Source organism: Corvus cornix, chromosome 28 (genome assembly GCF_000738735.6).
Source record: "Corvus cornix cornix isolate S_Up_H32 chromosome 28, ASM73873v5, whole genome shotgun sequence".
NCBI lineage: Eukaryota > Metazoa > Chordata > Aves > Passeriformes > Corvidae > Corvus > Corvus cornix.
The window spans coordinates 383,669-410,649 of record NC_046356.1 but is presented as its reverse complement, the minus strand read 5'-3'; the positions used below and the strand labels follow the sequence as shown (position 1 = coordinate 410,649).

General features: G+C 52.3%; 2 protein-coding genes across 7 annotated transcripts in view; one reads left to right on the top strand and one right to left on the bottom strand.

Annotated features, from left to right (window-relative positions):
* Positions 1–16,437, top strand: part of MARCHF2 (membrane associated ring-CH-type finger 2) — a 34,203-nt gene extending 17,766 nt beyond the window's left edge. For all 5 annotated transcript variants that reach the window (XM_039566169.1, XM_039566170.1, XM_039566171.1 and 2 more), the window contains 2 exons: positions 10,759–10,968; positions 13,568–16,437. In XM_039566169.1, coding sequence (XP_039422103.1) covers positions 10,759–10,968; positions 13,568–13,726 — 369 coding nt within the window. In that variant the 3' untranslated portion in view covers positions 13,727–16,437. The remainder of the gene's footprint in view (positions 1–10,758; positions 10,969–13,567) is intronic.
* A 2,286-nt stretch (positions 16,438–18,723) lies between these two features.
* Positions 18,724–21,761, bottom strand: LOC104696923 (E3 ubiquitin-protein ligase TRIM7-like). Of its 2 annotated transcripts, none has more exons than XM_010411450.4 (3): positions 21,481–21,761; positions 21,259–21,371; positions 18,724–20,652 (listed from the first exon to the last, which is right to left on the bottom strand). In XM_010411450.4, the coding sequence occupies exons 2-3, from the start codon at positions 21,329–21,331 to the stop codon at positions 20,132–20,134; spliced, it is 594 nt and encodes a 197-aa protein (XP_010409752.1). In that variant the 5' UTR covers positions 21,332–21,371; positions 21,481–21,761; the 3' UTR covers positions 18,724–20,131. The 2 variants fall into 2 exon arrangements, with proteins under 2 accessions (XP_010409752.1, XP_010409753.1); XM_010411451.4 differs by having other exon boundaries at positions 21,259–21,347.
* Between the last annotated feature and the right edge of the window lie 5,220 nt (positions 21,762–26,981).

Below are 26,981 nucleotides of genomic sequence, written 5' to 3'. Positions count from 1 at the left end.
GAGTGGAAAAGACTCCACCACTGGGGAAGCAATGGATATTAAGTTTTAATGACTGTTTAACTTACAACTGACTGTCATGGACTTGACAGCCCCAGACAGGGGGAGGCTTTAGCCTACAGTGCTAACCCAAACCATGTATTTAGCCCAGTGGTGAGCATTACCTCAGTGGTTACTGCTGTTGCAGTCTTACTGCTTCTCTCCTAGCTGCTACAACATATAAAACGGAGCTTTGGCCAGTATCTCTCAAATGGTTGTTTCAGAGGTTGCAAAACAATGCTTTAAAACGTTTAGGAAGGGCTGTATCTTGGCTTTGAGGACACAGTGCAGGCAAGCCCAGGGACAGTGAGTTTGCTAGGGCTTTTGTGGGCCAAGTTGTGAGTGCAAGTCGCAGATGTTTTAGCTTAAGAGCTGGTAGAGGATTCATGTCCAGAAACAAACACGTAGGAGTGCGTTTAGCCATCTTTCACAATGCTGTGGCACCTCGTAACAAGTATAGGCTTGGAAAACTGCACACCCAAATAAAAGCTCAAAGGCCAGTGTGTAATGGAGGAGTTTCTCCTGTGACACCAACTCTCTGCCTCCATCTGGCATGAGGAGCTTGCTGGGAGAGTAGGACAGAAAAGTCCTGTCTGTACTCCAGTGTGGGTGAATAAGTGCTCCAGGACAATCAGTTTTAATTCCTGTTGAAATTTGTGAAAAGCCCCTTTGGACTAGAGCCTGTAAGGGTATGGTGATCAGCAAAGAAGCTGTGAGTGCTGAGAGGTGTTGGGCGGGCAGCATTTAATGAACTCAAACACAAGAGAACGGCCACTGTGTTTTCAGAGAGGAGTAGATTCCTTGAGCCATTACTGCCAGCTGGCAAAGGCTTTGGGATTCCAGTGATTTGTTACTTCTGGTATTTTGGGCCTGTCTGTGAGCACAGTGAAGGGGATGATCTACCCTGTTGTGGTGTCTGCTGGGGAACAGCTTGCCCGAAGTGCCTTGTGAGCCTGGAGGCTGATAAGCACCTGATGAAAAGTCTCCAGGTAGCTGGCGAGAGTGATCCGCGCTGCAGAGCAGGGCCGAGCCTTCATGGTACAGCCCCAGAGCAGTTCCCTGGCCAGCAGCTCAGGGGCAGTAAGGTTTTCCATAGCTTGGAAAGCAGCATATAGCCTGGTTGAACACATCTCATGGTAGCAGGGGCCAGCAGCACGTCCCCCCAGGCGTGGAGTGCTGTGGGTGCGGTACCAGCAGCGTGTGCCGGGCCCTGCACAGCGCCATTCAGCTGATCAGCACGTGTGCTCTGTGCCTGGCACACCATGGCTGGAGGGCTCCTGCTAGAGCAAAATGGCTCACCTGGCTGGAAAGACCACCTGGTTTTGTTGTATTACTTCCATCATGCTGTAAACCCTCTGATCCCTGCCTAGAGCCTGGGGAGAAAGTGTCCTGGAGTTCAGTTTCTCATTTTCCTTGGGAGCTATTACAGCCACTCTGAGCACCACTGCAATCTGTGCTGGGCAGAGGCAATGACAGTGAGTATGTTCCACCCCGTGAGGTTTGCTGGGGCTTAGAGGTCACTTAAGAGGTCACCTGACCGAGTGTGACCGCTTTGGGAAGCACCCACTGGTAGCAGAGGCTCTGCCCGTAGTGCAGAGCCCTTTGGAAGGAGCTGATAACCCCTTGGCCACTGGCTGGCACTTTCCATTAATGCTCTGCCTGCAGTCTGGTGCAATCTCATCCCCACACCAGACCAGGCTGCAGCTCTTCACCAAATACTTTTGGGAAGAGTCATCCCCAAGTTGTTCATCTGTTTCTGAGAAGAGGGCTGGGGAAAGAGGCTGCTTAGTCATTTAAAAATGTCACTGTTCCCCCAGCCACCTTATCTAGGAAGTTCTATGCCACCTTGGTTGTGAGGAGGGGTGGGGAGTGTTTTGAAACTTTGGGGGAAGTGATGTTTGTGGTGAGTGTGCTGTTGAGGAGCCCTGATAAAAATTCACTGCTCACCAAGTAAAGCTGGGAAATCAAAATAGAAATTAAGAGCAGAGGAGAAATGGGTGGAGACTAGGACTAGGAATGATGCAGGAGCATGCTGCATGGCAGTGGTGTTGATGAAAGGGTCTGTTCCATGTGTGAAAGGCTGTCCAAGCATTCTAGCTCTCTTTTGCTGTCACCTGGCCACAAGAGAATTCAGTAACATGCTACCTGCTGCTGTTGGGCCTCTGAGGAGAAGGCAGCTCTTGCTGTTGGCTCTGCCATGTCCTGCCTTTCCAGCCTGGGGAAACTCAGAGCTGGTCATAGTGGCTGCAGCGGTCACTGGTAGCACAGCTGATCTCTGGGAAGGGACCATCAGCTTCATTAAGAACTGGCTTTGTCCTGTGGTTTTGAAGATCCTTCAGAAGGAGAGGGCCTGAGGCTGACTGTGAGCTTCAGGATACATTTTGGTGAGTGCTGGGGGGAGGCTACACGGTCAAGCTGAAATGCTTCTGTGTAAACTTCCTGATTTCTTGGAAGTCAGGAAACACCATGACCAAAATTGCCTTAGTTCTTACTTCAGGCCTCTTATCTGTGTTACAGTGTGGCCTTCATGGTCACAGGCTGTGTCTTCCAGACGCAGTGCATGGATGGAAGATGCTCACTAGCTAACTTTGTTAATCCTGCTGTGTGCTCGTGTCCCTGCTCACCAAGACCAAACTATTCATTTTCTCAGGAGCTTCTCTGGGGTACTTATTGCTGTGACATCCGAGCACTTCACAAACACTAACTGAATTTTGCAGCCGCCTTTACAGAGGAAAGGTGTCAACTTTGTCCAGTATGGATTAAAGATAATTTGTTATTAGAATTGTATTTTTGTTTTCTTTAAGCAGATATTGATTTATGTTGTGGTCTGTTCAATGGAAAAACAGTAACAGTGTTGACTGCCAGTGTGCCTGATCTCTGAACCCAGAGTGGGGAACTTGTCTGAGCCCAGAGCCAGCTCTGGCAGCCACAGGCTGGCCCATAGGTGTGGGGGAAATATCTCCTGCAGTTCAGCCTAGTTGAGCTATTTTTTAACTAGGAAGCTGGTCAAAAGCTAAAAAAAAAACATTAAAGGCTTTAGTAAACTGTCAGGCTGTGAGATAATGGGCTGAGTGCTTTTGGGAGGCATGTTTTGAACCCCTGCAGGTTGGGATGGAGAATTGACCTGCAGCCCTGGGTGGAGAGTTCTGTTGCCAGAGGTGCAGGATGCTGCTGCCTATGCTGTGAGAGGACAGAATGGCTTCTGCTCAGCTCTGAAGTGGTGTCCAGCACAAGACAGTTGTGGACCAGGGTTCTTGAGTGAGGAGCATGTCCCCAGCAGAGAACAAAATGGCCAAACGTTGGAGAGGGATGGTTTTCCAATACTTGATTTTCCTATATGATTGTTAATTTAGTGGGCCTCCATGTGTTTGAAGGGAAGTGATCTGACCCCATGACACTCCGGCCAGCATGGCTGGCATAGTCAAAAAAGGCAAAATCCTTTCTGTGTTTCCTGGAAGATTTCGGCATTTGATATTTAGATGAAGTGTTTGAAGTGTCAGTTGCAGCACACACAGCTCTCTTGGAGGAGGTACTTTCCTCTTTGTTCTAATAATACCATGCACAGGAAATGCCGAGGTACTGCTCAGGATTCTTCTTCAGGGAGTATCTGTACCTTTGCTGTCCAGAGCACGGTAGAAGGAGGAGCACAGACCTGTGGACCTGAAGGATTGCTGTGGCTTGGACAGCTCTTTCTCCAGGCCACAGGTGGTCGTACAGTTCTCTGGGCATGATTGAGTTTATTTGTCCTAATGTTTCATGCCTTAAATGTGCCTCATCCAGACCTTGTTCTTTAAAGTCCTATATAGTATATGGAGAGAAGGGAATACCTCTTGCCATCAATTAATTCCTGCCTCCTTAGAAGGCTAAGTTAGGATGTGTCAACTTTTCTGGAGGAGCTTGCCTCTTCCTGGCTGTAGGAGAGCCAGGATAAGTGGTGTTACAGGCAACTTGTGTACGAGTCAAAACATTGCCCCCCCTGCTTCTGTCCTTAGTGTTCTCCCTTTCACATAAACTCTTCTCTTTGGTCTGGGGCAAAATCCATCACAAACCTATTTTCTCTTACAAAGTGCTCTTCCTGCTGGAGATACTTTGTCCTTTGGGATTTCAGGCAGAGCTGCATGGATGGAGGCATTTGGGACTGTGTTGGATGTGTTGCCTATTTCCAGAAAGCGTTACTAAGGGTGACAGTGTGGCTGTGTTTCTACAGCCACGAGCCCTTCTGCACAGCTCCTGGCCTTCTCCCTGGCTGCAGCCCACTGCCCACAGAGGGAGGTGGGTGTGTGAGTTGGTCTGTATTGGTGTACGTGAGCCCGCTCCTGCCCATTTTTACTTTCCCAGGTTACCAGCAAAAGTATTTCTTTTCCATGGCCGACTTGTTCTGTGTGTTTTGCTGTGGCACCGACCCTCTCAGTTCTCTTCAGTTCATTTACCACTTGTAAAGTGTTTTAGCCCCAAGCTATTGTTAATTTTGTCCCCTCTGAGTGTTTCTCGATGAGCTGAAGAGAAACACCACCTCGGCAGCCCAAAGACTCCTGTTTGGGGCCATCTGCCCGTGCTGTGAGCCAGCTTTGGTTTCCCAGCTCCATCGGCTGGGCGCAGTCCTGGCGTGGGGGGTCAGGTCTGTGCCCCAGCCCAGGTCTCTGCGGAAATGTCCCAGGGCTGCAGGTCAGGCAGGTGTCAGAGCAGCAGCTGTTTAGTCCCAGCAAAGATCACTCTATACTCCAGAGGAAGGGTGTATTTTTGCTCACACATCATGCAAATACCAGGGAGAGGAGCCAGGAGGTTTCAGGTCTCTGCTCTGATAGTGGACACAAACTGCTGGTGCAGAGACCAAGGCTCTGGCTTTGCTAAAATTACTGGGAGGTTGAAAGTCAACATACCCTCATGGTGAAAGCTACCAAGTATAATGCAGGACTTGTTCATAATGCTTCTCCAAGCATTTAATACCTTTGCTAAGGCAAAACTCATTTAAGACATCACTGAGGCATCATTTAAGACATCTCACTAATTCCAGAAAAGATTTCTCTGGTGAACCAGTCACTATTGGAGCAGTCCAGCCACACCTTCTGTTTCCCAATTTCTGTTCTTGCAAGCAAGTCTCGGGAGGGAGTCCCAAGAAAATTTTGCTTCCATGTCTTCAGTGCTGGTGTTTTCCAGCAATGTGTGCGTCAACAGCTTGATTTATAAATGGGCTGCTCTAGTGATTCTTGTGTCTTTTGATTCTCAAAACAGCTCCTCCTTCCAAGGGTGCTGTGCTGTACAAGAGCCTGACAGTTTTTTGCTTCTCCTGTTTTTCTTGGAGTTTATGGTGCAGTTTTGATTAAGGATGATTACTTTTCAATGATTGCTAATACTTTTGGTTCACTTAAACTGGATATTTTATGTAGGTCAGTGGATTGTTTTTTTGTCTCTTGAAACTTTCAAACACAATGTCACATGCAACGAAATGTGTTTGAAATTCTCTGAGGTGTTGCTTGACTGTGTGGGTCATGCTGGAGTAGGGGACACCTCCCATGGGTCTGTCACGTGCAGTCCTTCTGCTTTGTCTCCTGAGTCTCCTGCACCTCTGTGGCAGTGGGAGGTGCTGCAGAGATGTCCCTGCAACATGCAAAGGGAGGTTTGCAGGCAGGAATTGTGATGTTACTTCTGCTTATGTTATTAGGGGAAGAAGTTTTGCCTCTGGGCGCAGCGCCCAGTGCAGTGCTCACTGCCCCCCTCCAGTTCAGAGAACTGAGCTGTGATATAAGCTCTCCCCCACCCTTCCTCCAGCCTTATCTTCCTTGCAGACAGACTTTTTGCTTTCCTCGAACTCTTCTGCTGAACTCACTGCACTGTTGTCTGATCTGTGTTACTGTACCCTTCCCCAGCCCATCTCTCTCCTTGCTCAGTGCACACCTCTTTTAGACTCCTGGATCTAGTGAAAAACAAATCCCTCTTGGTTCCAGCTGAGTTCCCACTCCTTTAATCTTTTTTTTTCTCTCTTTACTTGCCTTTGCTGTCTGGAGATGCTGTTTGCAGATCCAACATGAAATTCTCTTGGCACTTCTCTGTGCAGTCCCAGGCACTGCTCTGCAAACTGCAGTGGCCTGTTTGGGGCCAAACCAGGAAATACTTCATCCCTGCATTCCTGGCACTCACCAGCACTAGTGTCTTCTTACGTGTCTGTCTTCACCACTCTGTCCATGCCTGTCTGTGCTGTGATGATCCAGAAGATCAGTGGGCTTTCTCTGAGGTGCAGCTGCTGGCGGTGCTGTGATCCCGTATTTGCACGTGTCGTGGTGTGGCATTTGCCATGGTGACCCCACCCATGGAAGCACGTGCTGCCCTGGAGGAAAGTGTCCCAGTGACCTGCAGCACTGCTTGGGTCTGTTCCTCTCCTGTCCACCATTTCTAGTGCTCCTGAATCTCTTGGGTCAGCCCAGAGCCCTGTGCTGCCCAGCAGCCGAGGGCACAGGGAAGGCTTTCATGCCCGTACAGCAAGAGATTTAGTTTGTGGAGTTTGTGGAGTGTCGGTGGCAGGTAGTTAGGGAAAGGAGGATGAGGAGGGGCAGCTTTGTGCTGCAGCATTTGGCTGCTTTGCTTGCGGGGCTAGGGGCATTTCTGGGTCTTGGCTTCCTGACCTCTGGGTACTCTGTCAGAAAACATCCCTTCCCACCTTGGTGGCAGAAACAGGACCATTCTGCTGGAGCTGCCCATGGAGCCCAATGGCCTGCAAGAAGGTTTTGGTGCAGGCCCAGAGGAGGGATGTGACAGTCCCTCATCTGAAGTTGTATTTTTTGATTCAACATGTTTCTCAGGACAGGGACAGGGCTAATAGTGCTGCTGTGATTAAGGTCATGTGATTTTTTCTGGCTTTTGTAGCCAGGCAGCAGGTCAGCAGTGGAAGGAAAATCAACAGGCACCTGAGAAGCCACAGGGTAACTGTTTGGTGGGCAGAAAGCAGGTGGGCTGTTTTGTAATGCAGCCAAATACTTGTGTGGTGCTGTGGCTTGCCATCATGCTGTGGCTGTGAAGCACGTAGGGAACTCTGGCAGGGTCAGCCCGTGAGGTTGGCAAGTCACACTGGTCCTCACTCATGCCCACCAGAGTGAGTGGTCCAGCTGCAAGGCTGGGAGAGATGGGAGCACGTGCTGGCTGGAGCGTGCTGGTGCTGCAGTGCTGGTGCTGTGCTCACTGAGTGCTGATGTGATGTGTCTGTGAAACGGGCTGACAGCTCACAGCCATGGACATTTGGCCACACAAGGTAAGTCAGCTGTAAAAATCAATGAAAGCTAATTTTTAAAACACCCATTTATAAGCCCCCAGACAGATTGCAAGGTGCTGAGTGCTGCTGAGAGAGTCTCTCTTCTGTCCACTCCCCTTGGTCCCCAGGGGCAGAATGCAGCCCAGCCCTGAGATACATGGAGCAGCAGGTGCTGGGATGGACAGCCTGGGAGACTGCTCTGATATGCTTTGAGCTCTGCTCTTGGCTTCCAGAGGAGCTGATGTTGTTCTGGTGCCTTTTACTGCCTGCTCCTCTCCTGCTTCCCATGACCTGGGCTCACCCAAGCTTCATGGGCACTGCAGCACCCAAAGGTGCTCTCATCACCCCATAGCCCTGCTGTGGCTCTAAGAAATGAGTTCCCTTCCACAACCCTGCTGATCCCAGTATCTGGGAAAGCCTCAGGATCATGCCAGAGGACAAAGAAATGTGGTTGTACCCAGAATTCTGTCACACAAGCAGAGAGAAGTTGTTTCAGGCAGGACCTAGGACTCAGCTCATAGCCCAAATGGGCAGCAAGCAGCCACCTCTGCCTCTTTCCCTTCAGTCTCAGACATGATTGCAGTGCGGAAGCTGCTGGAAGAAGACCAAGTTGTGCTTTTTTTGCTTTCCCGTGCTTACTTGATAGTTTTCCCTACAAAAATTGTTTAATCTGCCTGACCACTTTATGGATTGTTTGCAAAGTTTAAATAAAGTCTCGTATGCACCAATATGTTGCTGTGCCAGAAATGCTGGGCCCTTAGGTTGGCTTATTGTGTTCCATTTTTTACTGTGTCAGTGCATATTGGCAAAGTAAATCAACTACTTCAAAAGGAAATTAATTTGCTTCCTGCCTTTATATGTTTGGTTCCCATGTTGGGGAGGAGGAAGGAGTTTCAAAAGTCACAAGGAATAGAAATAGAATTAAGATGCAGTAAAATACCTATCTGCCTGAGCTTCTTATTGTACAAGGGTCAAAAGTGTCCCAAGATGTCCTGTTGCAGGGAATGGGGTGCTCTGGGCTTGCTGCTAGAGGGAACTTGGTCCAGACAGGGTGATTTGGCACTCACCTGAGTGCTGTGTCACCAGGCAGCCCTGTCCTGGTTGGACTGGGGAGAGCCTGGCATGTGGCTGGGTTTGAGTGCTGGGGCTGCCCAGGAGGTGTTCTGTGTGGCAGCAGCTTTCCTATGCCAATGAGTTGCTGTCCACCCTCACTTCCTCCCAGGGCTGCTCAGACTGCATGTGTGGTCTTTATCATCCCCATGCAGCTCATCACACTGATCTCCTCCGCAGAACCACGCAAGGTCTGCCTCCCTTCTCCCAGCTCCTGTCCAAAAGACAGTTCTGCCTGCTCTGAAAGCTGCCTGGTGAAGGAGGACCTGGTGATGCTGGTCAGCAGTGGCTGAATATGAGTCAGGTGGGCAAGAAGGCAAATGGCACCTGGCCTGTACCAGCCACAGTGTGGCTAGCAGGACCAGGGCAGTGACCATCCCTGTGTGCTGGGCACTGCTGAGGCCCCACCTCAAATCCTGGAGTGACCCCTTACTCCAAGAAAAGACAGTGAGGTGCTGCACTGTGTCCAGAGAAGGGGGCAGGAGAGCTGGGGAAAGGTCTGGAGCACCAGGAGCAGCTGGGGGGGCTCAGCCTGGAGAAAAAGAGGTTCAGGGGGGACCTTCTGGATCTCCACAACTCCCTGACAGGAAGATGCAGCCAGGTGGGGGTTGGGCTCTGCTCCCAGGGAACAAGGGACAGGACGAGATGAAATGGCCTCAAGGTGTGCCAGGAGAGGTTTAGGCTGGATATTGGGAAAATTTCTTCATGGAAAATGTTGTCAGGCATTGGAACAGGCTGCCAAGACACTGGTGGAGGCACCATCCCTTGAAGTGTTCAAACAATGTATGGATGACTTAAGGACATGGTTTGGAGGTGGTGCGGGGTTGATGGTTGGACTTGATGATCTTGGAAGTCTGTTCCAATCTTAGTGATTCTGTGATTCTTTGAGGTTTTCTTCTGGCTGTCTGCCCATCAAGTCATGCTCCAAAGGGCTTCAGAATCAATGAAAGTTCCTTGACTGTTACACAGAAGTGTTCAGATGATTCAGGTCACATCCCTAAAATATCGTGGTTATGAGTCCTCCCAGCTGAAATTCCTGGCCAGGCTCATAGCTGTCACTGCAGCATCCTCTCCTTCACTCGTGGCTAACTCAGTTTCCTGTCCCAGCAGAACCTGCTGCTCCTGCGGCTCTAACCAGCCCAGCTACTCCCCTATTCCATGCCCAGGGTTGCCAGCTCCCCCTTGTCTTTCCCTTTCCCACAAAAGTTGGCTGTGCTCCTAGTCCCATTCTTACCTTTCTGCTCTGTCTCACTGAAAATCCCTGCTGCAGTTAAATCTGCACTCACCTGTGTGGCCCCTGCCCTGCTTCCCTCTGGGCCTGCTCTCTCTGTGTGCCTCTGGCCATCCATGTCCTGAGGTCTCACTAATTTCTGGCATACTTGCCACCACCACTTCTGTATTGCTGCTTAAATGGTGGCTTCTGAGTAGGAACGGAGCTTTGTGTGCAGAGTTCTCAGATGGGTCCCTTCCCAAGCTGTCTGTTCCAAAGCAGGTACCATACTCCAAGTCTGGCAGTGGGATTGGCCTGACAGCCCAGACCCTGATAGTCTCTTCCCTGCTCTGCCTGTGCCTTTTCAGTAATATTCTCCAAGTTTTATTTTAAAATAAAATTTAAAAACCCTGAATGAGGCGGTCATCTTTGTGCAGGGAAGAATCTGCAGGCCAGCACACAAAGATCCCACTAAAGATGTGTGGTAACAATTTGGTATCTGTAGGAACCACAGCTTCTTGCTATTCTAAAAAAGGAAAGGAAAGGCTGAAAATAGCATAATCCCAGGAAAATAGAACAATTGCTGTTGCTGAAGTTAAGTATCTAAAATTAACCCACAGTGGAAGCAAGTCAGGACTCCCAAAAGAAGGAAACATTTGGAGGTTGCCTGTGAAACTCTAAAATGCTGTGATTCTCCCAAAGGAACCTGAGGGCTGGATTTGGGACAGATGCTCTTATGGCTTGGCCTTGCTGCAGACCCCAGTGTCCCTGTTTCCTACAGCCCCTGGCACCAGTTACAGAGTCCTGGGTCTGTTTCTGTTGAAGCTCAGTCCAAGACCTGTCAGATGAATATTAAGCCAGGCTTTACTGAGCTGACATCCTGCAGTGCCTGCTCCTCACTACTCCAGAGGAGAGCCCAGGAGCTTCTGTATTCATGACAGCCTTCCCCTTTACACATTCTTTAGCTGTTTCTTCCATTTCCCTTGTTAGTTGTTAAACCTAGACTTGACACTCTCTGGTTCCATTGTGGAGAAGGTTTATGTGAGTCAGGCAGGTTCACCCAGACTGTGAGAGTGCAGGCGAGAGCTCCCCAGCTCCTCCTGCCCGCCCTGCACGCTGCCTGTCCCGGGCTGATCCCCTTCTCCCATCCTTCCCGCAGTGGCTGAAGGACCCCGGGCCCCGCAATGAGAAGAGGACGCTGTTCTGTGACATGGTGTGTTTCCTGTTCATCACTCCTCTGGCGGCGATCTCGGGCTGGCTGTGTCTGCGCGGGGCCCAGGACCACTTGCAGTTCAACAGCCGGCTGGAGGCCATCGGACTCATAGCACTCACTATAGCACTTTTCACCATCTACGTCCTTTGGACGCTGGTAAGTGCCAGCTGCTGGGGCCCTGCTCCTGCTCAAACAGGAGCTGGAAGCACTGGCTCACACCTCGTCGGTGCCACCTGCTATTTCTGCCTCTCTGTGTGAGAACACCTTGGGCTCTTCCACTTGAATGTCCATTTAGTTACCTTCATGTGCGAGCTGCTAAAGTTGTTGCTGAGAATGGAAAACCACTTCCTGGTCATCTGCTTTCCAGACTGTCACAGTGTTCCCCAAGTGTTAGGTGCTGGAGCTGGGATGGGGCTGGGGCTGTGTGGGAAGGGCTTGGGGCTGGGTCAGGCAGTGGCCCATCTGTGGTACAAGAAGAAATACAAACTTGGTACCTGGGCAGTGCAGGGGAAAAATAAAATCTGGAACACGTTTGACTCCTAAATAATTTACCATTGTGTCCCCCTGTGCTTTTGCTGCTCAGCACAGACTGGCCTTGCCCAGCCAGGGCAGACTGGCCTTGGGGATCTCTGGCCACAACTAAGCAAATTCCTACACAGTATTTTTAAGGTGTGGGTAACACAGGTGTGTGCAAGGAGCTCTCTGGCCGTGGGGAAATCCGTGGCTTCTCTGATGCTGGGTTGTGTGATCGGCCCTGAGTCAAGGCTTGGTAGCCAGGCTGCCCTGGCCCACTGCTGCATGGGGGGCACTGGGGATTGCCAGGAACCTGCACTTGAGCCAATCTGGGTATTAACCTGATCTGTGCTGGGAAGGAGCTTCCTGCAGATGTCTTGTTTGGCATATCTGGATGTACTGAATTAGGGGGTGAAGAACTTGTAGCTTGCAGGGAGCTGAGAAGAGCAGGAGAGCGAATGCGGGTTTGGGTGTGGCACAGGCGGAGGCTCAGTGGGGCTGCCCAGCCCCTCCCCGGGACCCCGGGGCTGCTCTCTCCAGGGGCTCCCCTCTGTTTTCCATTCACTTTTTTTGCCTTGTGTGCTGGGTGGACTTCTAGGTTTGGATCTTGATTTTGGCTCTCCTATTCCAAGCCCTGTGTGTGCTCGTGCCCTGTCAATGCCCTTTTCCAACTGCTTGCTGGGAAACACCATTTTGGGAAGAGAAGAAGTGCAGTTGATGCAGGAGAAATAGTGGGACCCCAAAAAGCTGGCAGTTCTGTGGGCAATAGAAATTCCCCAGTCCATTTCCCTGCTGTGTCATGTTCCAATTTCTCAGAGTAACCGCTTCCTCTGGGGCTGGAACTCCTTACAACTCTCCCCCACAGACTCAGGAGCCAGGGCAGGATGAGCTGGTGCTGCAGCAGCCCCTGCTCTGGGGGCAAGAGTGCCTGGGGGCAAAACTGGAGCCGCTCCTTGCATGAGAGCCATGGAGGAAAGTCTCCATGCTGCATGTTCCTGCACGAAGCTTGTTTCTGTAGGAAGCCAAGCTAAAATTGGAAACCTTAAGAGGAAGTGTTTCCATCTTCTCCACCTCAGGACTGGAGGAAATGGAAAAATGTTTGTGCAGTAACAAACCCTGACTAAAATGGCCCGAATTCTGCCGTGCTTCACTTTTCCTTGAGCAGAGGGGGACATTAGGTGAAGCCCCTTTATTCATATTCTGCTCATTCAACCCTGGGCTGTGCAGTACAAGGGGCTGATATGTGGGAGGGGGTTCATGGCGGTAATAAGTGTGAGGGTTGTGAGGGAGGCTTCGTGAGGAGCAGGAGCCTTCCTTGAGGGTTCCACCATTAGCTCCCCATTCTCTGAAGACTGGGAGATGTGTTTGTCAGCAAACAACCTTATTGCCACAGTCCCTCTGCAACAGGAAGGAGGGGTGTGCACAGATCAATAAGCTCAATTACCTCAGTGCCACAGTGGCACAGCTTCATTTCTCATAAGATGTGTCATAGACCCATCCAGAAGTAATAGTTTTACTGAGTTTTCCGTGTCAGATACACTTCCTGGTATGTCTTAGTTGTGAGCTAAATGCTTCCTGTGAGAAAGCCTGGTTTAGATCAGTGGCTGACTGGATTCGGTGTTTAAGCCGAGCTCGAAGCTCCCCTTGCAGGGCTGCTCTGAAACTGCAGGGGCCAGCTCCTGCCTCTGCTGGGCTGCTCCAGGTCCCTGCAGCCTTTGCATCCTCCTGTCTCGCTCTGCGTGAACAAGTCTCCCAGGCCACGTTGTTGTCAGAAAAAAATGAGTCCAGCTGCTGTCCTGTTGTTGCAGACCAAGGAGGGAAGGTTTTTGCACAGGGCAAAGAAGTTCCCCTGGGATCTGTGAGATGGGAGGAGGCTGGTTGGATTCAGACCCTTGTTTTGCCCCCCCAGAGTGCTGGCTGCAGCCTGGGGCTGGATGACAGGGTGAGTTGCAGCTCATCCTCACCACACTTCACCAGCCCCGACCTAAACCCAGCTTAGCAATCCCCGTCCCACTCTGCTGGTGCTGCCCAGAAGGCCCCTTTGGCTGTGCCCTGCTCATCCTGGTGTCACCAGGAAGGGATTGATTGCTGGTCAGAGGCTGGGGACATGTGTCGGGGTCAGTGCTGTCTCCCTTGCCTCAGGATAAGGGATCCCCCGAGGCGCAGGGGTGCTGGCATCTGGCTGTCCCTGTGGCACGAGTGGCGGGGGTCGCTGACAGAGCGCTGCGTTCTCGCCCGCCAGGTCTCGTTCCGCTACCACTGCCAGCTGTACTCGGAGTGGCGAAGGACCAACCAGAAAGTCCGCTTGATGATCCCAGCCTCGCGGAGCCCTCACCCTGTGCCCCACTCCCTCCTCTCCGCCAAGCTCATGAAGAAGACCGCAGATGAGACCACCGTCTGAGCCGTCCCGCGGCCGGCCGAGGTGGAGGGTCGAGTGTCCCCGCAGGCCCAGGAAACACGGCAGCTGTGGGGGCACTGGAAAACAATCATCCCACCCAAAGGGACTCTGCGCTCAGCACGTGCTTTAGACCTTGGCAAAGAGACACATAATCAATATCTGTGTGTGAAATGGCCCAAAAGAGCCTGATGGCAGAAAATGCCTGTCTGCAGGGACACTTTCCTATAACTAAATACCATACGTGGAAAACATCTCCCTCTCTCTCTATATATATATATCTATATATAATATTATTTTTTAATGGCCATGCATATTGTGTTTCAGTCCTTTTGTGTTGATGTTCTAAGCTTCAGGATAGAAGCTGGCAGCCTGATCTCATTCAGAGGTTAAATCAATGCCTTTTCTCCAAATGACCATATGAAGAACACTTTTCATCAACCATTCTTGAAAGTCCCCTTCTCCTTTGCACTAAATTGGTTTTGATATACTGCAACAGCCTTCCCGTTACTCTTTGGTCTCTTTTGTGGTGTTCTGTCCTTTCTAGAAAGTTGAGTGTTTTTAATAATTATAATCCCAGAAGGAGTAAAATGACGTAATACGGAATGGAGACATTTTGTATTGTAAAGTACTGTAATTTTGAGAATTTCAAAATCAGTTTCAGAATGAGAGAATCTTTTCCGGTGCACACATGATCTCACAAAATGTTTTCCTGAGATCCTGGCTCATCCCCAGGACTTGGATGCACTCAGCCCTTGGTCTGTCTGGCAAAGGTAGATGGTGGATCCGAGGGTGGGGAATGATGGCTCCATATTTGCTAAACCCACCATTGCCTTTTGCTTTGAAAAGATTGAGAAAGGAGCTTTCCTGACCCCAGAAGGTGGGAGTTGGAGTCTCTGTTTGCTGATGTCCTTTCACCACCTTGAGGCTGGACCTCCTGTAGCATCAGTTCCACACGTACCTTAGGGGACAGGCCATGCCCTGCGGCGCTGGCAGGACACAGGTGCTCTTGGCTGTCTCTGCGCTTTATTTGCACATTCCAGAGGAGCTGCTGGGGTTGGGTTCATCCCTGGTAGCGCTGCCTGCCTGTTGTATTCTCCAGTGAACCCAGCCCCCAGTTTGCTGGTTCCCAGAGAACAGGCTCTGGGTCCCTTGTCCTGTGGGGCTGGTGTTCCTCCTCCTTTCACCTGCATTTCCAGCACATGCAGCTCTAAAAAACCCTCTGTTTCGGCGTGCCCCCTTTGCCAAGAGTCTCCCTGGTTTGGCTTTGGTCCTTGCCTCTGCCACCTCCTCACCCTGCCAGACGGTGTGTGTGCCTGGTGCCGAGCTTTCCTGAGCCTCCCAAGTGGCGCGGGCTGTGCCCTGCTGGGTGCTCCAGAGGTGTGTGCAGCTGCTCAGCTGGAGCCTGGGCTCTGGCTTCATGGTGGTGAGTGTAGAGAGCAGGCAGGAGGCAGGCTCTGAGGGGCCTGTGTCCTTGCAAAGGGTGGTGGTGGTGGTGGTCATACGCTATGTCCCTCTGCCCCTTCGCTGAAAGCAAGTGGATCAGTGCAATGCCCTGCGAGATGGAGATCTGTAATTTCCTGAATTCAAAGCACCATGTGCACTTCTTCCTTCTCCTCATCTCCAGCTGCAAAGCAGGATGTGTTTCCTTATGTGTTCCCTCACCCTGGGCTGGAAGTTGCCGGTGGCATGAGCAGCAGGGACCAGTGTGCCATCTTGCCCAACAGGATTGCTCCAGCCCTGGGCCCTGGTCTCTGTCTGCTGGTCTCTGTCTGCTCTCCTCCACCTCCTCTCCCAGAGTTCCGGTGCAGCGTGGGGATACCCCGGCACATCTTGTAGCAGCCTCTCTGTGCCCTGAGGGCTGCTCTGAACTGTTCTCTCTTCCAAGCATGAGGGGCTGGTGTGACCACGGGGTGAATGTCCTCTGCTACAGCCAGGCTGCACATCTCTGCTCCCCCTCTCAGCCAGCCCCCCGACTGTCCCTTCTGCCACATACCCCTGGGTATCTGCCCTTTTCCCAGTCATGCAGGGATTACTCTGCCCCTGGTACTCTTGGTGGAGAGTCTGCTGCAGCCCAGCTCCAGTCACAGTCCCTGCTTCAGTCCCATGCAGGTGCTCCCCGCTTTGCACACCCCTTCCGTGGCAGCAGGCTCTGCACCACTGCTCTGTGCCTTGTCCTGGGTGCCCCTTCCTTCAGCCCCTTCCCAACAACCCCCTTGTCACCAGGACATCACCAGTGAAGAAAAATGGGGGGGGGGGGGGGGTGGTTTAACCTTCCCAGTCCTGGCTGCCTCCCAGGAGCTTGGCTCCACAATGCACCAAGTTCTGGCAGGTGATGAGGGATGCTCTCTCCCACTGCACGTTCCCAGGGTAAGGACTCAATGGAGCCAGTGTTCCAGTTAGGAAACCCACTGTCAATCCAAATATGCAACTGTGAAAGCCAGAAGCCCCTGGCTGGGGCAGTGGGGGCCCGGCTCTGTGCTGCTGTGTGGCCACAGCAACACTCAGCATCCTTGGCTTTATTGTCATTGCCAATAATTGGAGTTGTTGCATGTGCCCCTGCAAGACCCAAGAGTGACTCTTTGAGTCTTGTCCTCCTTCCCAGAGGAGATGTTCAGCTCGTGGATGCGGGCAGTCGGTGTCTGACCCACCACGTTCCAGTGTGTTCTGGGGAAATGGGCTGTGCAATGATGTAAATAAAAGTGAGACAAACTTTGGGCTGTTGTGTTGTTACTGGAGGGGGCCAGGGCTGCAGAACCCAGGCTGCCTACCTGAGAGCACCCCCGGTACTGCCTGCCCAGGGCAGCTGCCCTGACCAGACCCCAGAGCCCTAGCAGAAGGTTTCAAAGTTGGACAAAACTCAGGGCTTTTGTCATTTCTGGGCAGTTTCTTTGTCAGTGCATAGAAGCCTGCCTGGCGTGGGCCAAGCAGGGCAGTGATGTTTGGGCCAAGTTGAGTCCTTTGGCCCCTGGTTGGGCCAGGGGTGTGTATAGGGCTGCACAGAGCGACCCTGGTGCTGCCCATGATGCTGCCCTGCAGAGGCTCCTGGTGCTGCCCCTGTGAGTTGCCTGACCCGGGCCTGCCCACAGCCCTCCAGCCCAGCCCCTCGCTCCGGGGCCGTGGGAGACACTGGACACGTCTGCGAGCCCATGCTCTCGCCTGGTGGCCCTGGTGGGGTCATGGTGGGGTGTGTCCAAGCTGTGTCCAACTGTGTCCAAGCTGTGTCCAGGCTGTGCCCGACTGTGTCCCAGATGTGTCCAACAGTGTCCAAGGTGTGTCCAACTGTGTCTGAGCTGTGTCCAAGTTGTGTCTGACTGTGTCTGAGCTGTTTCACAGCTGGGTCCAAGTTGTGTCTGTGTTTGTGCTGTCCAGGCTGTGTCAGAGCTGTGCCTGAGCTGTGCCCAAGTGTGCAAGAGCTGCTGGCAGCTGCAGGGCAGGAGCCTTGCTCCGAGTGCTCGCTACCAGCTGGCTCCGAGAGCCATCCAGGGCCAGCACCATGGCAGGGGCTGCAGGGCAGTGTGGGCAGGATGCCTGCCCAGAGCTGGGCCTGGAACCTCTTGGGCAAGGACTTGGACAGCCATCAGTCCCCGTTCTGTGGGGCAGTGAGGAGCCCCAACATCCCCTGCAGCCTTGGCCCCTGGCCCTGGGGCAAATCCCTGTGTTGCAAATCTGGCCACTCTTGGAGCGGAGGGTTGGAAATTGTGAAACTGCCCGTTTAAAGTGCCCCTCAAAGCACTGCAACACCAATGTTGGATGCATTTCTGAGGTGCTGGACAAGGCTTTAGCAAGCAAGACCTTGGATGAGTTTCCTGGCCAAGCTGTCAAATCAAGGGTTTTCTGGGCTTGTTCATATTAAAAGAAAAAAAAACGTTTAGAAAAATAGAGTGCCATGGTTGGCTCAGCCAGTCCTTTAAAACAAAACTGTGATGCCACACAGCAATCTGACAGGGTGGGGGGAGAGAAAAAGTGGCATCTGCAACAGCAAGAGCAGCATAAAAGGAACAGAAGTCCCAGAGAAAGGGCTCACGGGGGAAAAAGAAACACAGTTTAATGGGAAGGGCGTTCAGTCACAGCTGCTTGGCTGACGTGCCAAATCCAGGCAGGCTTTGGTTTGGAGCACGTCTGACAGACCAGGGCTCAGGAGAGCATGTTCGTTGAGGTGCCTCCACTGCCCATCACTGCAGCCTTTTTCCTTGGGAACAGGAGGGTCCCAGGGGCCTGATCACACCCTGCTCTGGACTGAGGGCTTTGGGAGCTTGGGAGTTGCCCTGTGGCCTCTGTGTCCAGGCACCAGCTGAGGAGGCAGCAGGCCACTGCCATGATGTGCTGTCTGTGCCCATGCTTGGCATGGGACAAACCTCCCGGCCGCAGTTGTCTCCCCAAAACCACTCAGAGCCCATGAGGGTCCAGCCTTGCTCAAGGACCACAGCGTTCCTTAAGCCTTCTACACATTGTAGCACCGGCATTCAGAGACCTCTAGCACATGATAGCTGAATTTAAACTCCCCTGAGTCTTTGTAGTGCAATTCTACATGAAATTGTGTATTTCTCACACAAATGCTGCAATTATGCAACTCAGCTCCCAAAGAGCTGGGTTTTTTTTAATTTAATTTTTGGGGGGCACATCAAAAAGGAAACCAAAGCACAAAATTTACCCCCTCCAAACCACGAAATTGCAGTGAAGAGGTTCCTGGACTCCAATCTGTTGAAAAACCCAACTTTCCTCCAGTCTAAGGAACTGAGCTGGCTTTCAGAAGGGAATTCCTTCTTCTTGATTGAGGTAGGTGTCCCTAAATGCACAGCACAACTCTTTTGGGGTGTTTTGCATGACAAAGGACAAAAATACAGAACTAACAAATCTTCTGCCATCTCCATCCACCAACATTCTGCTGTGAACCTCTGTCATGGTGTAACCCCAGCTGACAAATTAACACTGCACAGCCACTCAGTCACATACCCCCCTCCAAGGGGGATAGGGGAAAAAAAGAAAAAAAAACCTTTTTATTTGAGATAAAAACAGTTTAATAATTGAAACAAAGTAATATGTAATAATACCAATGATAGTAATAATTTTAATGAAAAAAAAATATAAAATCCAAGTGGAACAAGTGATGCCCAATACCCAGGTGCTCAGCACCCACTGATCTGTGCCCAGCCTGTCTCCCAGCAGCAGTCAGCCCCTCCCGGGCAGCTCCCCCAGCTTACACACCGGGCAGGATGTTCTGTGGCATGGAATATCCCTCTGGCCACTTTGGGTCAGCTGTCCTGGCTGTGCTCCCCCCGGGCTTCTTGTGCAGATCCTCGCTGGCAGAGCATGAGACTGGAAAGTCCTTGACTTGGGGAACACCACATGACTGATGGTTTGGTTGTTGCTATCAATATTATTCTCACCCTAAATCCCAAACCCAGCACTGTGCCGGCTACTGAGAGTAAAGCTAACTCTATCCCAGCCAAAACCAGGACAGTCTCAGAGGCTCCTGCCCATGGAGATTAGGAAGTGCCTCACTGGGAGCAGAGATCCCTGGGTATCCCCAGTCTTAGTGCCACCACAGTGGAAGAGGCTTAGGGCAGGGCTCTGGGGGCAGATACCTGGGCCTGACCCCGCGCTGCATCTCTTTGCAGCTCCTGGAGTAGAGCAGGGAGACCAATACTGTTGGCGTGAGTCCAGGTGCCACCACAACGATGACAACTGAGGTGGCACTGAAGAGGGTCCAACCAGAAAACTGTTTGGAGAAGAAATCTAGACTGGACCCAGGCAATGTTCCCCTTCACCTACATCCCCCTTCTCCTCTCGTAAGCACAGGATTTAGCAGGATCCTGTGAGGTGGGACTTCGATGGGGTGAGATTAGAGAATGGCAGATATGTGGGAATTGCCTCTCCTGTGGATTTCATGCTCAGTTTCATGCTTTCCTTCCTGGGCTGCCCCTAGAGCTGCTAGCAGTGCTCTGCTGCAAGAAACGTGTCAGGCAAGGAGAGGCTCTGGATGTGTGGGCAAGATAAGTGTTATCATGAGTATCCAGGTATGTTTGGGGTTTTTTAACTTAATTGAAAAAAGCCAGAGGCACTACTCCAGCACCCTTGGAGGAGCAGGGCCCTGCTATATTTTCCATGGCCTTGTACAGAGCAGTTCTGCAGTGCCTTGGCACTCAGTGGTGGTCCCTGCCATGGGACCACCAGGCACCAAGCTCCTCCCTGCACTGAGTCTCTGTGCTCCCCATTGTCCCTGCAGTCCCAGCTGAGGGGTGGGGGGATGAAGGAGGCTCTGTGGTGGCATCCACCTCCATGACCTGCCAGTCCACCCCTTGGTGGCCAGAGAAGCCAGCAGGAAGCGGGACCCTCCCAGTTCCCAGCACCAAGAACCACGATGTTTGCCTTTCCAGTCTCTCCCCTGCCCCCCGATTTCCCTCCCTGTCAGGGGCACAGCTTGAGCCACGAGCCCATCCCCACCCAGAGCCACAGGTGCAGCCTCTCCCCAGGACACGAGGCCAGGCAGAAAGCAAAGATCGGGGCTTCATTCTCAGCATCAGCAAAAGTTACCTGCTGGTCTCTGAAGTCCAGGCAGACCTGGATGGCCCTGGGGAGGCAGGTAAGGTGCAGGGGGGTCCAGTCAGGATCAGTGAAAGCATGGTACTGTCCAAACCACTGCCCCACAGCCCAGATGCCCTCCTGGGGCGTGAAGTTGAGCACCCCCTTCCTCCTGACAGACTCCTGGGCCACTCCCACAGCCCACCACTCCCCTGCCTCGGCCACCTCCACCTCCCAGCAGTGTCTCCCCGCAGCAAAGCCGTGGCTGCCCAGCACACATGGCTCCGTGTCGAACCGCTCGGGGTTGTCGGGCAGCAAGGTCCACTCGTCCCCCCGTCCCACCCCTCGCTGGTCACTGGCCAGGATGAGGAAGGGGTTGGCAGTGTCTGGGTCCAGGGTCACGTCGGCTGGGGACAGAGGAAGAGAAGCTGCTCAGAACAGGCAGCCCCAGGGCAGCATCCACCCCAGCAAGAGAAGGGACAGGGTGAGTTCCTTTTCCCTGCACTGGGAAAACCCCCCTAGCTGGACTGTCCCTGGCTCCATGCTGCCCCAGTCCTGTTCCTGCCCCAGGGGCTTGCACACGTCCAGGCCAAGGGGACCTCAGTTTCCTGGAGGAGGAGGTACCTGAGTGGGTGGATGCACACCTGCAGTGCAGACACCTGGACCTGAGCTTGGGTGTCTCTGGGAGAGCAGAACAGGCAGGTCAGGGCACAAACCAGTGCCGACCGTGGTAGACATTACCTCAAGACCCATAGCCCCAAATTCACATCTCTGAGCAATGTGGGGGGCCAAGAATGTCAGCTCAGGAGCCTTTGGTGCTAGAGCTGGGTCTACAGATAAGCACCAAGAGTTCAGCTGGGAGTACTGCAGCCACCAGGTCCCAACCCAAGAAAAGCCCAGGCTGGGACAAGCCCCAGTGCTTTGACCTCCAATAGTTCTCCCACAGAGAAGCAGGATGCATTTTCTCCTCAACAGAGGACAGTTCCCCCTCCTCTTCTCTTCTGAAAACTCACCTATTCCACTCATCTCCTCCACCTCCTCCACCACGGTCTCACTCTCTACTCTCTCCATCCTGGATGCCAACATATCCACAGTCAATCAACTGGAGGGGAGACAGGATTCACTGCTGAAAGTGGGAATTGCAAGACTCAAAGACTGCCTGAAGATGGTAAAGCAGAGAAGGAATGATGGAAAGGTCACAGCATTCAGGCACTCTTTAGACAGCCAGTGCTCACCTGCTCAGCCTGCAGGTTGGCTCCAGAAAAGTAGGTTTGGGATGGTTTGGAAGGTCTTCAGTCTGCTCCCTACTCCTCTGATCTCCTCATCAGCTCATGGCTGGACTGGGCTTGCCCAGCACTTCCAGCTTGTTTGAGCAAGCAGGGCACAGTCCAGAGGGGCTGGATGGCCTGGAGAGCAGAGCTGAGAGTCTGTCTGGGGACCACCCCACAGAGCTTCCCTCTCCCCTCCTCTGGGCAATGACCTCCCATGCCCTGAAGCTGCCAGCCCACGTGGGACCTCATCCAACACTTGAATTTGGCAATTCCTCCTGTTCCTGCAGTGCCCAGTCCTGTTTACATCACAGGGTCTGCTGCATCTCCCCTCCCTCGGCCCAGCTGCAGGTGGGTGATAAGAGCCCCTGCGTGCTGGAGGAGTCTGTATCTCCTGGTGCAGGATGCTCAGAGCCCTACTGGGCCACAGCACCACGGGCATCTCCAGCCCCAGGGAGGGTGCCTGGGGACACCAACCACAGGGCAGTGGCCATGCTCTGGGTGTCCAGCTGCATCCTGTGAAAAGGGGAGGTCTGGCTCCTGCCCTGGCTGTTTGCCCAGTTTTGTCCTGCTGCCCATGGGTTCATGGTGGAAATGTTTGCAGGGCATGTGCCACCTCCATTGCTCAACTGGTAAATGGGGGACAACACGTGCAGGGCTTTGCATCCCACCTCTCTGTTCTCCAGGCTGTTCATGTGTCCAGGGACAATGGCCTTATCCTCACTCACAGGGAACACGGGGGTTCCACTCTGCTTTGTCACATCACCCTGGAAAGCACCACTTGAGCACAACATCCTGTGTTTGAACAAGAAACCACTTCAACCAGAACATGAAGAAATCTGAAACAGAACGGTTTTCCTGCTCTATTGGCTCGTGACTCTGGAAAGAATAATAGAAGATGTCAAGAAGATAGATTCATTGTAGAACTGTGATTAGTTTTAAGCTTGCAGTTAAAAATAGCTTTTGGGCTGAGGATATAAATTTGGTGAGCTTTGCAAATAAAGTAAATTCATTTGGACCTAGCTTGTGTCTCTTGCCCTCATATGTCACACAGGTCCATGGCTGTGCTTGTCCCCACACCTGCCAACAGCACAAACCCTGGGGACGAGCTCACCTGTGACCTGGCGATATCCAGCACTGTGAGATGGGCAACTCCAGATTATTTTGCTGTAGGGGAAGCTGCCCCCTGCAAGGGGAGGAGAGCAGTGTGTTCTTTCTCAGACATGCTTTCACACCAAATCCCCCAGTAAACTGGTGTCCAGCAGGCATGGACCTTCCCAAGGGAAGGCTTCACCCAGACAGAACTGGTAAGGAAGGAGACTTCAGTACAGGGGGTGGGTTGCAACAAGTGCCCAGACCTTTCTCCTGGAGAAAAGGTAAATACCTTCATAAGGTGTGCACAGGTTGATGATCTGTTATGTCAGGAACAGATAACAGTGAAAAGGCTGTGCAGTATTAGAGGAGATGAGAGGGATGCGGGCAGGTGGTTTCAGAACCATGTTCCAGTGGCGGCACCACTGAGAACGAGACACTACAGAGCTGGTGATCCACAAAAGCAGGGCTCTGCCTCAGTCTCCACCCTCCAGCATCACACCAGACCCAGAATCGGCACTTTAACAGCTCTAGACAGCCATGAGTAAGGTCTGGAAGGAGAAACTGTACCAGCAGCACACAGGGGACACTGTAAAAGAAATGATGAGTGCTCACAGTGGGCGGCTCTGTTAAGGGACTATGAGGCAGGGAGTCATGTGAGGTAGCCCACTTTCTGGCAGCTGAGTCTGAGATACTGTTGAGAGGGTGCCACAACCTCTCAAGAGCACAGACTGCTCTCCACTGCTGCTCTTCCATGTGGCACAAATGACACACAAGCCAGAACCCAGGCAGAATCAAGAAAGATTACAAAGCCCTTGGGGTCCGAGTGAAAAATATTGGTGCCCAAGTAATCTTTTCCTCCAGTTTACCATAAGAGGCAAGGGGATAGCCAGGAATAGATGTATAATGCAAATCAATTTCTGGCTTTGTGGCTGGTGCTGTCATGGGGGTTTGGACTTTATGGTAACAGGACATTCTTTGATGACTACAACCTGTTAGGGAGGGATGGGATCCACATGTCTAGAAGAGGTCAGGAAACCTTTGGCAGCAGGCTGGACACCTTGGACAGCTGAGCTTTAAACTGAAGGGCTTGGGGGCGCAACGCACTGCTTCCACATCATGTCCAGGAATAAGCCAGGAAACCCAGAGCAGTGGTAAATCACCTTTGTGGCCTCCCAAGATGACAGCAGAAGGCCAACCACCTCAGGGGTGTGTATGGCTGTGGTGCATCCTCTTGGACCCCTCCTGGGAAGCCTGCCCCAGCCTGCCCCATTACCTCCAAATGCCTGCAGACCAATGCACACAGCATGGGCAACAAACAGGAAGGATTAGAGAACTGTGTGTGGTCACAGGGCCATGGTCCCATTGCAGTCACAGAGATGTGGTGGGGTACTTTGCATGACTGGAATGCTGGTGTGGATGACTGCATACCAAGAAAGATGGGTCAGCCAGGCGAGGTGGTGGAGCTGCTCTTTACATGAGAGAGCAACTACAATGGATCAAGCTGTGCCCAGGGATGGATGAAGACTGAGACAAGAGCTTGTGGGTAAGCATTTAGGGACTGGCTATCACAGCCAACAGGACTCAGGCAGTGACCATCCCCCTGTGCTGGGCACTGCTGAGGCCTCACCTTGTATCCTGAGGTCAGTTTTGGGCCCCTCACAATGGGAAAAACATTGAGGGGCTGCAGCGAGTCCAGAGAAGGGAATGGAGCTGGGGCAGGGTCTAGAGCACAAGTCTGATGAGAAGCAGCTGAGGAATCTTGAGGGGCTCAGCCTGGGAAAAGGAGGCTTACAGGGGACCTTCTGGGTTCCATGAAGGGTGGTTCACCTCATTACAGCCTCACTTTCTGCAGCACCAGGAGACCCCAGATGAGATGGTGACAAAGAAGGGAAACATGGAGAAATGCCCCAATGCTCCTGCCAATGGAGGCAGGACTGGGAAGACATATGAGCACAAGGGAGTATCTCCTCATCAGAGGCTGGACTGCTGAGGAGGTACCTCACCCTTGTACCCATGGCCTTAACAGCAGTGGCTTTGGTGGGTGGGGGAACAGACCAGGGGCTTAGAAGCAAAGAATTTTTTAAATTAGGAAACACCTTTAAGATGACCAAGTCCACAAGTCCAACTGTTAACCCCCCACTGTCCAGTCCACCACTAAACCATGTTCCCAAGTGGCACATCTACTTGTCTTTTAAATCCCTCCAGGGATGGTGACTTCATGTCTTGGTTTGAAAGACAGGTGTCTGCCTAAGGAAGGCAGGAGCCTCCCTTGGAATGGAAGATGCAACCCCCCTTCCCTCCGAATTATCATAATTTTGAAATCAAGGGGCTTTCAGGCAAAGATATGGGAAATAGGAATAACAGTTCTTTACTTATATATATATATATGAACATATGAACTTACATATATATATATATGAACAAGGTAGGGGAAAAAAAAGAACAAATCTGATGTAAACTGACAGAGTCAGATACGACCTGACCCTGTTAGTCAGGGTAGCGGCAGCAGTCCGATAAGGTGGTGGCTGCAGTCCTCCTGAAGTGAATGGATGTGGTTCTGTTGAAGCAGTGATCCTGTGTAGAAAGATCTGGTCTTCCTCAGAAGGTCCAGGGGTAGGTATGTAGCTCTTGTCCTCTAGAAAATCCAGTGGGAAAAGACTGCCTGTGTCTTCAAAAATCGCAGTTTCTATCCAGGATGGGATGCTTGGTTTCTCCCTCTGGGTGGAGCATCTCACAATGGAATGATGAGTCACGAGATAAGGCACTGATGGGCCATTAACAGGACACAGTCTTGAGGGAGGAGGCAGGGAGCACTGCCCCACCTGCTTTTAACAGCTCCTGAAGATGGTGATAGAATACATGCTTGTGGGCACATCTTACACTGTAACCTAGGTCACTTCACCACTGTCCTGGGCAGCCTGTGCCAGTGCTCAGTGCTTTTCAACTCTTTTGGTGAAGAAAGATTAGTGCAGGAGATGAGGCTTGCCCTGAGAATACCCCCCGTCTGATCATGGTATCTCTCCTGTCAGGTAACCTTGCTCTGGCTAAGGCATCTGCTCTGCAGGGGATGGCAGGGAGGAGCAGCTCAACCAAGTCCTAATGAGAGCTGAGGTCTTGGTGCCTTCTCCAAAATGCAGTCTGCCAGCTCAGGGAACCAAGAGGAGAAAACACAACACACAGACTCCTTCCCTTTCATTCAACCCCTGCTTTGACATTCTTCTTCAAAACTGCCATCAGAAATGTCCTGAGGATGATGTGGAGCTGTGAACAGCCCTGGCCCATGTAGCACCCTCTCAACTGAAACAGGACCCTGCCCTTGCCGGTGCTGCTCCTTCCACCCCCAGCTTCTCCCCAAAGCAGTCTGGGGAGCTCCCCAGGCTGGCTGAGTGCTGACCCTGGCAGGCAACAGAGTCCCTGCCCTGGCACACAGACCCTGCTCAGGACAGCCCTGGGTACCCACCTAGCCTCACACCCTGCCAGCCCAAGGTGCCACATTCTCTGCCCCTTTTGGCCTCCCTGGAGATGTCCCGGGACTCCAGGTTTGACAGATCCTGAAGGGCAGCAGAATCACTCAGGAAATCACCTTTTAGCTGACCGAAATAATCACCAACCATCCCTCTCTAAAGAGAGGAGAGAGACTGATTCCAAAAGAAGCTTTGTCCTACCAGAGATGGATGTCTGCAAAAGGTGTAAATATTTCCCTCTGGTCTCTGGTATTCTTGACCCATAGCAAAACAAAGACACACAGGCAGTGACAGGGAGGTGTTGGTTGAATCCTGTGCAGGGCAGGGACTCAGCTGAAGCAGTGCAGGCATCTCATCCCCAGCTGGAAGCCCTGGGGATGAAGCAGGATTCAGTTTCCCCCATGCAACCCAGAGACCCACAGTGCTGAGGGATGTCAAGGCCAGCCACAACTTCCAGCCACTCCAGCCCAGGACCTCTCCTGCCGTGCTGCTGTAGTTCAGTGCAGTACAGTTCTGCCTGGCTGCTAGAAGCCAGCCTGGTGCCTTGTCCCGGGCTGGCAGAGAGAGGAGGTCACTAGCAAAGGCACACATCTGACACTCTACAGTCACAAGCACACACGTGTATGGATTCCCCGAGTACTGACACAATCTGCTCTCTGGCCCTGGTACCCCTGCCCAGATCCTGTCTCTCTGACACACCCCATGGCTCCCCCGCTCACTGACTGCTCCATCTTGGTGCTTCCTGCAAACATGCAGCACTCCCACAGGCACCCCACACTTGCACATCTCCCCAGGTCCCAGCACAGCCCCTCTGCCCCCAGATCTGAGGGCCCCCAAGTCACCAGCTGGTCCAGGTTGAAGTTTGCTGGTGAATGCACATGCCAATCAATGCACATCAGGTTTGGGGAA

Excerpts from the sequence above, each read along its gene's own strand:
- LOC104696923 (XM_010411450.4), bottom strand. The coding sequence starts at position 21,331 with ATGTTGGCATCCAGGATGGAGAGAGTAGAGAGTGAGACCGTGGTGGAG. Across the intron at positions 20,653-21,258 it reads GGAGGAGATGAGTGGAATAG|CCGACGTGACCCTGGACCCA; the intron begins GTGAGTTTTCAG and ends CTCTGTCCCCAG.